The sequence below is a fragment of the Bison bison genome, unplaced genomic scaffold, assembly GCF_000754665.1.
Source record: "Bison bison bison isolate TAMUID 2011002044 unplaced genomic scaffold, Bison_UMD1.0 scf7180017864484, whole genome shotgun sequence".
Classification (NCBI taxonomy): domain Eukaryota; kingdom Metazoa; phylum Chordata; class Mammalia; order Artiodactyla; family Bovidae; genus Bison; species Bison bison.
Genome location: NW_011495044.1, coordinates 4,553,272 through 4,562,657, shown reverse-complemented (window position 1 = coordinate 4,562,657; position 9,386 = coordinate 4,553,272). Strand labels below are relative to the sequence as shown.

The 9,386-nt window shown below is 39.5% G+C and overlaps 1 protein-coding gene across 1 annotated transcript in view; it reads left to right on the top strand.

Moving 5' to 3' along the window:
* RLF (rearranged L-myc fusion) overlaps positions 1–9,386 on the top strand; it is an 81,460-nt gene that overhangs the window by 37,929 nt on the left and 34,145 nt on the right. Inside the window, exon 5 of the mRNA XM_010862724.1 lies at positions 4,530–4,732. Within this exon, the coding sequence (XP_010861026.1) occupies positions 4,530–4,732 (203 nt within the window). The remainder of the gene's footprint in view (positions 1–4,529; positions 4,733–9,386) is intronic.

Here is a 9,386-nt window from a genome sequence, read left to right as displayed (position 1 = left end):
ATAAAAGACATTTCTTACTGAAGCATGTAATATGTACCAGTTGTGGACACTTTTGCCGGCCTGATCAGCAGGGAAATGAACAAGTCCTCCCACCCAGGTATCAAAGGCTTTTACCCCAGGCCACCCTAGCAGCCTACCACAAAATGTAGAGATGGCAAGACCAAGCCCAGCCAAGGTCCTCCTGGTGGTTCCTGGCCTGAGCCCCAGTGCCCACAAACCACCCGTACTTCCAGTGGTGATGGCAGCAACCCATAGCTTCAAAGTCCTTAGGCCCGTCCACCTTGGAGACCCTCTTTCACTGTGCTAGAGGAAACCCAGAGCTGCCATCTGGTATCTGTCAGTTTTTCCAACTGACTTGTGCCTTCCCCAGCATCCTCCTCCCCTCTTAATTCATGACATCAAAACACTGGCTTTTCCTTATTTTTCTTGAAACTCAGGAGGGCCAAATCAATAGGCTTTTGCTCTTTTATTTCTCTCCGTACTACGGGTTGAGGGAAGAGGGCCATCCTAATTGTTCAGAGGCAGTAACTTCCTCCCCTCAATCTAGTAGAGAAGGAACCAGCCAGCTCTTACTTCTTCCTGGTTGTTTTTCTTCCCACCGCAGTCTGTTTTTTGTTTCCCTTCTACCACATACCTCTAAAGCTATTGTATGACTTCTCATGTGTCACCTGAGCCTTCAGTAAAATAAGCAAACAAACAACACTCTTCTGTTAAAAAAGACAAAGATAATTTTTCACTGGACCTTGAATGTTACAATTTATTACATGTTGAAGTATATAGGAGGTAAACTGTCATGATGTTTGCAACTTACTTTTAAGTGGCTCAGAAAAAGCAAAACTAGACAAAGAAATATGGCAAAATGGTTCAGTTGTTGAATCTAGCTGGAGGAGAGGCTATATGGTTAAACATTTTTTTTATTAAAACGTTTGAAAAATGAACACAGAAGGGAACACAATTGGGAGTGAGACTTCTTAGTGTACACTTTGTTGTGTCGTTTTAAATATTGACGTGTATGGATGGATTCCTTTTTAAAAATACAGTTAAGGATTTATAAAATAAGTAAGGATTGATTTTAACATAACAAAGTGTTTTTAAAACGCAGCTTTGATCTCTGTGTTAAAAATTGATAGAGTGGTTTAACTGTGACTGTAATATATTGAGTAAAGTAGTTTTACCTCATAGAAGTAATAGCTGTGATTTATAGCATGCCTGTTATGTGATGGGCACTGTGTTTTCCGTCTCATTTAATCCATTCAACAGGCGAGATATTACACATGGGCAAGGCCATGTAGTTAAAATTGTGGAGACAGAATTTGAGCCCAGGTGAGGAAATATTTAAAAGTTTTTGATTGATTAAAAGTGATAACCATTTGGTTTCTAAATACATGGTTTTATCCAAAAGTTAACAAGACACGGTATTTGTCCTCAAATTGCTGATAGTATAATGTAGATATCAGAGTCAAAAAATAGCAAGTAGTATTAAGCATTCACTCTGCCTGAGCCCTGTGCTCTGTGTCTTACTTGCATTCTGGTATTTCATTTATGATTCTTTCATCTTTGTGAGGCAGTCTTTTCATAGTTAAAGAAACTTGAGACTCAGGAAGGTCTAATTTGTCCAAGGGCCTCATAACTTAGTATGTGTGAGAGTCATGATTTGGCATCAATTAATTGATTCCAAAATCTAAGATCTTAACCTTTATATACTCTGATCACTTATTATTATATGTAAAGAGAAAAATACGTGTGGTAAAAGAAGTAAAATGTTACAGGAATTTAGAAGGGGTTGGGTTGTACAGCTAACATACCTGTTTTCAGGTGTGAGATTTGTGAAAATGCATATACTTGATAGAGTAGATAAATGGAGCATAATCTGATGTTAGGCAGTTTAGGATGGAGGGGACAGATGTGGCAGGAAATAACATGAAGTAATTAGGTTGAAGAGAATTTTTAAAAGAATTGCTAGGACACGGTAACTAAGTTGATTTTCTTAGGAAAGGAGTTGGCAAGGAAAGGGTAATGCCAGAATTTCATTTTTTTTTAAAAATTGAGAGAATACCATTACTGAAAATAGAAGTAAGGAATGAGGAGCTCTTTGAGATATGATTGTGAGTTCATTTTGTGGAATTTAGTGCTTGTAGGACTAAAATAAAGAAGTCCACATGCAAGTAATCTATTTTCTGTCCATGCCTTTTGACCTTGACTGTGTATTAGAGAATCTGTGGAATTTAAAGCCAGAACGCACAGACACATATCCCAGGTCCAGGCTCCATCTGCTAAATCAGAATCTCCAGAGTTGAAGCTCTGAATACTGACCTTTCTGAAGTGCCACAGGAAACGAGCCCCTTCCACGTATGCCTGCTGGGAGTATAAATTGGTACAATCTCTGGACATCCACCTGGCAACAGTTTCACTTTTAGGAATTTATTCTATAGATACAGCCATGCATTGTGAAATGGTCTCTGTACAGGGATGTAAATTGCAGCATTATTGACAGTTGCCAAAGATGGGAAACAACTTGCAAGTTTATCGGGAGGGGATTGGTTAAATTAGTTATATTTGATCTGTACAGTGGAATAACACACTTGTTAAAAGTATTGAGCTCTCAGTGTACAGTGATGTGATAGAATGACCTGTATGATATATTAAATAGGAAAAGAAATAGGTCTTCTGTACTCAGAAGGATAAACAAACTGTACTGGCTGCTGCTGCTAAGTCGTTTCAGTCGTGTCCGACTCTGTGCGACCCCATAGACGGCAGCCCACAGGCTCCCCCATCCCTGGGATTCTCCAGGCAAGAGTACTGGAGTGGGTTGCCATTTCCTTCTCTAATGCATGAAAGTGAAAAGTGAAAGTGAAGTCCCTCAGTCCTGTCCAACTCTTAGCGACCCCATGGACTGCAGCCTACCAGGCTCCTCTGTCCATGGGACTTTCCAGGCAAGAGTACTGGAGTGGGGTGCTGTTGCCTTCTCCGAACTGTACTGGAAGGATAAACAAAAATGATTATTGTTTCTTGAGGGAAGAGACTAAGAGACTGGAGTCAAAGTAGAAGGGAGACAGCTTCTAACTGTACATCTTTTTGTGTGCCTTTTGACTTTTGTGTCATTTGCATGTATAATGTTACCTATTTTTTTTTTTAAAGAGAAAATTTTAAAATCTCTATAGTTGATTCTCATATGTAGTTAAGATTGGGCCATTGGTTCCCCCAACCCTGGTGGTTTATCATTAATTTTAACGATTTCTGTTCCACATGTGGCCTGTAGACCTAGTAGCATGGGTATCATCTGTGAGGCTTATTAGAAAAGCACAATCTCAGATCGCACTCCAGACCTACTGAATTAGAATCTGCATTTTAATAGGATTTCCCTGGTGATTCAGAAAGCACTTTCAAGTTTGAGAAACACTGTGTTAGGTGAACCATCTAAAACACCTAGAGTGCTCGCTTGCCACTCAGCTTCGCATGTACGTTCCCACCTCTGTTCTTTCAGTGATACTGGGTAACAGTGCCACACACTTACTGAATATTTACTACTTATAAACCAAGGGCTTGCTCAGAACACTGTACAAATCAATGTGAGTACTGCTCCGAGCAGCATTTTCCAAAGTGTGTACTGAACCAGGAACATGGACTTTATGTCATGTTAATGATACGTGTAAAAGGGTTCTCTGGTCAAATCAGTTTGGGTAACATTGGGTTTAAATAAGAGTGAACAGTTTTCTTCATTGCAGGACTGTTCAGAGATTTGACCAAGGAATCCTTTTTTTTTCTAGGACTATCTCTCAGGTCTTTTGCTCGGTGGAACACACTTTGAGAAATGCCTGGTTTAGAGGAAAGACCACCACTGGCTTTGGAATCCTTGGCAAGTTACCTAATTTCTCTGAGTATTGATTTTCCTAACCTTAAACCGGGGATAACAATACTTGCCTTGGTGGTGGTGTGAAGAGTAAATGAGAGGTGTGTAAAAACACTCAAAGCTTGGTACTTCATGAGTGTTTAAGTGGTAGTTGTTAATATTACACAGGATACTTCATTTTCCGTGTTCTTATGTTTATAGTTCATTTCACTGTTCCTTACTATCCTTATCAGGATGTGAGGGAGGAGGAAGTGAAAGAATGAATTTTGGTGAAATGTTAGTAGTAGCTTTATTAAAAGGTTGGTGTTTGTGGGACTTCCCTGGTGGTCCAGTGTTTGGGGCTCTATGCTTCCAGTGCAGGGGGACACGGGTTCAATCCTTGGTCAGGGAACTAGGATCCCACCTGCCATTTGGTATGGCTAAAAAATAGAGTTAAAAAATTTTTTTTTAATGGTTTGATGTTCAGAATAAAACTGCTAATATGGGAATAATTAGCAACGTTATTTTGCTCTTTGCTCTGTTAAATGAGTACAGAGATCAGAATAAACTTCCAGTAATGTCAGCTGACCTTTTATCTGCTAAAAACAAACAACAACAAAAGATATCAAACTTTCATCTTCACAACCTTGATATGTTATGTGGTATGTTATCAAACTGTTTTATTTTTCATTTTTTCTAGTCAATAAATTGATTGCACAAGAAGGACCTTTCTTTCTGCAAATGCGAATAAAACATTTGTTGAAATCTAACTGCATCCCCCAGGCTACTGCTTTATCAAAACTGTGTGCAGAATCTAAAGAAATTCCAAATGTGTCATCTTTTCAGCAAGCCTATATCACATGCTTATGTTCCATTCTTCCTAATGAAGATGCTATTAAGGAGGTAGGTAAAGCAAGTAACTGCTGTTGTCATTCATACAATGAATTTATTAGATTTTAATAATTGTTGCATGACAGGATGAAAACCAAGACTTTTTTTGGTCAGGCTACTGATAAGTACCATTTTAACTGTATATTTAACTGTTCAGCACATTGAATATAAAATTGTGTCTTTTAGGTGTATTTGAAAAGTAGATAATTAAAAATATGCAGATAAATGCTTATGAATTTGGCTGATGGTTTGTTTTGAAATGTTTAAATGTGAAAGTCACTTTTTCTTCTTAAACTAACAATTTCTCTGGGAAATGTAGACATTATTAATAGTGGTGTCAAGAGATAAACTAAAGATAATGGCAGTTAGCTTAAGTTACTTTATACATTTAACTCTGTAAGCAGAGAAGTATAGGACTTTAGAACCTGTGGGTACACTTTGAACAATAATTAAGCAGACAAACAGGGGTTTTTTTTTTTGGCCTAAATCATCGTTTTCCTTAGAAAAGTTGTAATTAGTCTTTTGATAAATTATAGAGAGAAAAATAATAGATATTTCATCATCTGCCTTTAATTCTCTTACCTGCCATTCAGGTCTTAATATAGATTCTCGTTTTACCTCTACACTGAACTTTCTTGTTAAATGAAGGAATCACAAGGATCTGCTTCTATGCTGTAGTGATTCTTAAACTTTTATGACAGTTTCAGCTGTAAATATCTTTTCTCCAAGTGAAACTGTCTTTCCGTTTTAATAATTTTATTTGTTTATTTTTGGCTGTGCTGGGTCTTCGTTGCTATGTGGGCTTTTCTCTAGTTTCTGAGAGCGGGAGCTACTCCAGTTGTGGTCCTTGGGTTTCTCATTGTAGTGGCCTCTCTCGTTGCAGAGCCGGGGCTGAAGGACGCGCAGGTTCCAGTAGTTGTGGCTCCCAGCCCCTAGAACACAGGCTCAAGAGTGTGGCTTAGTTGTTCCTTGGCATGTGAGATCCTCCCAGATCAGGGATGGAACCCATGTCTCTTGCATTGGCAGGCGAGTTCTTTACCATTGAGCTATAAGGGAAGCCCCTATCTTTAGACTTTAATATACAGACTCTACCAGGACCAACCCATCTATCGGTCCTATCCGCTTTTCACTCTCCTTCACTCTTCTCATGTACTCACTTCCCTCCTTACCCTGCTTTTCCATAGTCAATCACTATTATCACTCCTTTGCATATACCCTCAACTCCTCTGCTGGTCTCTTCCTTAATTATACTTATTTGACTAACCTGTATCCTCATTATCCCTACATCTCCACCTCCTTTATATCTTTACCTGCATTAGTGGTTTGGGTGGGGAAAACCTGCTAACTGATTTACTTTAATTGAGTCACACTATGTTTCTGTAGTCTATTCACTCTCCCACTCTCTGAGGTTACTATTTCATACTCTTAACTTTTTCTTTTAACCTATACTACAGTACTTTCTGTCCCATCCCTTTCCCCACGGATGAGCTTTCTTCCCCTTTCTCTGAGGAAATTGGAAATGTTGGAAGAAAATTTCCATGGCATCTATTGACCTACCTGCATTTATGTATTTACACCTTCTTTTCTGTTCTGAGGATAAACTATATGTGCTTTCCCCCTATAAAGGCCAACAGCCTCCTAGACTTCTGTATCAGATCCCATCTGCTCTTATCCCCTCAAGGTTAATGCTGCAGCAGTTCTCCTTTCTCTACTGCGTTATCAATCCCCCTCTGCTTGTAACCATCGTAGCAGCACTTATGCTGGTATTTCTTCCATTTTTTAAAAAGAAATGCTTCTTTCAGCTATCACCTTGTTTCTCTCCTCCCCTTTCAATATAATTTCTCGAATGAATTTTCTGAATTTGCTGTTTAATGTTTTTCTCCTTGAACATATTCTGCTATGGTTGGTGCCTTGTGCCGGCCTACCACATCACTAAAGCCAACTACAAAAGCAAAAGAGGGAGTTTTATAGCAATACAAGCCTACCTCAGGAAACAAGAAAAATATCAAATAAACAACCTAACTTTACACCTAAAGGAACTTACAAACAAAACCCAAAGTGTAGAAGGTAAGAAATCATAAGGAATCAGAGCAGGAATAAATGAAAGAGAAAAAGAAATAGAAAAGATCATTGAAACTTTCAACAAGCTGGTTCTTTGAAAAGATAAACAATTTGATGTCTTTTAGCTAGACTCAATCAAGAAAAAATGAGGGCCCAAATCATTTCAGAAATGGAGAGGGCTCACAGCTGGCACCAGGGAAGTACAAAAGATCGTAAGAAGTTACTGCAGACAGCTATATGCCAATAAACGGATAACCTGGAAGAAATGGGCAAATTTCTAGAAGTTTACCTCTCCCAACACTGAACCAGGAAGAAATAGAAAATAGGAACAGACCAATTACCAGGAATGAAATTGTCAGTAGTTTTTAAAACTCCTAAAAAACAAAACTCTAGGTCAAGATGGCTTTACAGGTGAATGTTCCAAACATTAGAGAAGACTTAATAACTGTCCTCAAACTATTCTAAAATCTTGTAGAGGAAGGGATACTTCAGGACTTACCTGGTGGTCCAGTGGTTAAGAATCCACCTGGCAATGCAGAGGACACTGATTTGATCCCTGGTCTGGGAAGATTTCACATACCTTGCGGCAGCTAAGCCTGTATACATCAACTGCTGAAGCCCAGGCGCCTTTAGCCTGTGGTCTGCAACAAGAGAAGCCATCACAATGAGGAGCCCATGCACTGCAACTAGAGAAAGCCCATGTGTAGCAACAAAACCCAGGCCTAGCCAAAAATAATAAATAAAGACAATTAAGAAGAAAAAATACTTCAAACTCATTACACAAGGCCAGCATCACCCTAATACTAAAACCAGACAAAAAAAGACAGCACGAAAAAAGAAAATTATGGATTAATATTACTGATGAACATAGATGTAAAACTTCCCAATGAAATATTAGCAAAGTGAATTCAGCAATAAAGGATCATGTACTATGATCAAGTGGGATTTATCCCAGGGATGTGATTATGGTTTGATATCTGGTCTTCCCTGGTAGCTCAGCTGGTAAAGAATCCACCTGCAGTGCAGGAGACCCTAGGGTTGATTCCTGGGTCAGAAATTTCTCCTGGAGAAAGGATAGGCTACCCACTCCAGTATTCTTGGGCTTCCCTGGTGGCTCAGATGGTAGAGAATCCACCTGCAGTGCAGGAGACCTGGTTCAATCCCTGGGTTGAGAAGATCTCCTGGAGGAGGGCATGGCAACCCACTCCAGTATTCTTGCCTGGAGAATTCCATGGACAGAGGAGCCTGGCGGGCTACAGTCCATGGGGTCGCAGAGAGTCAGGCATAACTGAGTGACTAAGCACACACACATCTGCAAATTGGTCAGTGTAACTCAGCACATTAAATTGAAGAATAAAAATTATGTTAATCTCAATAGATGCAAAAAAGGCATTGACAAAATTAAAAATCTGTGATTAAAAAAAAATAAAAAACTCAAAAAGTGTGAATAGAGGGTACATGCCTCAACATAACAAAGGCCATATCTGACAAGCCCACAGCTAACATCATACTCAGTGGTGAAAAACTGAAAACATTTCTTCTAAGATCAGGAACAGAATGAGGATGTTCACTTTTACCACTTTGATTGAACATAGTATTGGAAGTTCTAGCCAGAGTGGAAGTGAAAGTCACTCAGTTGTGTCCGACTCTTTGTGGCCCCATGGACTGTAGAGTCCCTGGAATTCTCCAGGCCAGAATACTGGAGTAGGTAGCCTTTCCCTTCTCCAGGGGATCTTCCCAACCCAGGGATCGAACTCAGGTCTCCCACATTGCAGAGTAGTCAGACAAAAAAAAAGAAGAATCCACATTGAAAAGGAAGAAGTAAAATTGTCACCGTCTGGAGATGACATGATGTTTTACATAGAAAGTTCCAAAGACATCACCAGAAAACTACTAGAGCTCATCAGTGAGTTCAGTAAAGTTCATCAGGAGTTTAGGATACAAAATAAATATACAGAAATCTTTTGCACTTTCTATATAGTAACAGTGAACTGTCAAGAGAATTGAGAAAACAATCTCATTTATAGTCACATGAAAAAGAGTAAAGTACCTTGGATGAGTTTAAGTATGGAGGAAAATACCTGTAATTCAGAAAACTTTAAGACCCCCCTGGAGTAGGCAGTGGCAACCCACTCCAATATTCTTTCCTGGAGAATCCCAGGGACAGAGGAGCCTGGTGGGCTACAGTTCATGGGGTTGCAAAGAGTCGGACACAACTGAGCAACTAAGCACACAGGTGAATGGATAATTAAACTGTGGTACATCCAGACGATAGAATATTATTCAGTGTTAAAAATAACATGAGCTGTTGAGCCATAAAAACACATGGAGGAAATTTAAATGCATATTACCAATTGAAGAAGCCAGTCTGAAAAGGAAGGGAGGGAAGATTAGGTGGAGCAAGTGGGAATTTTAGGGCATTAGATTGGGGACAGGAGGAAAAGGGGACGACAGAGGATGAGATGGCTGGATGGCATCACCTACTTGATGGACATGAGTTTGAGTGAACTCCGGGAGTTGGTGATGGACAGGGAGGCCTGGCGTGCTGCGATTCATGGGGTCGCAAAGATTTGGACACGACTGAGCGACTGAACTGAACTGAACT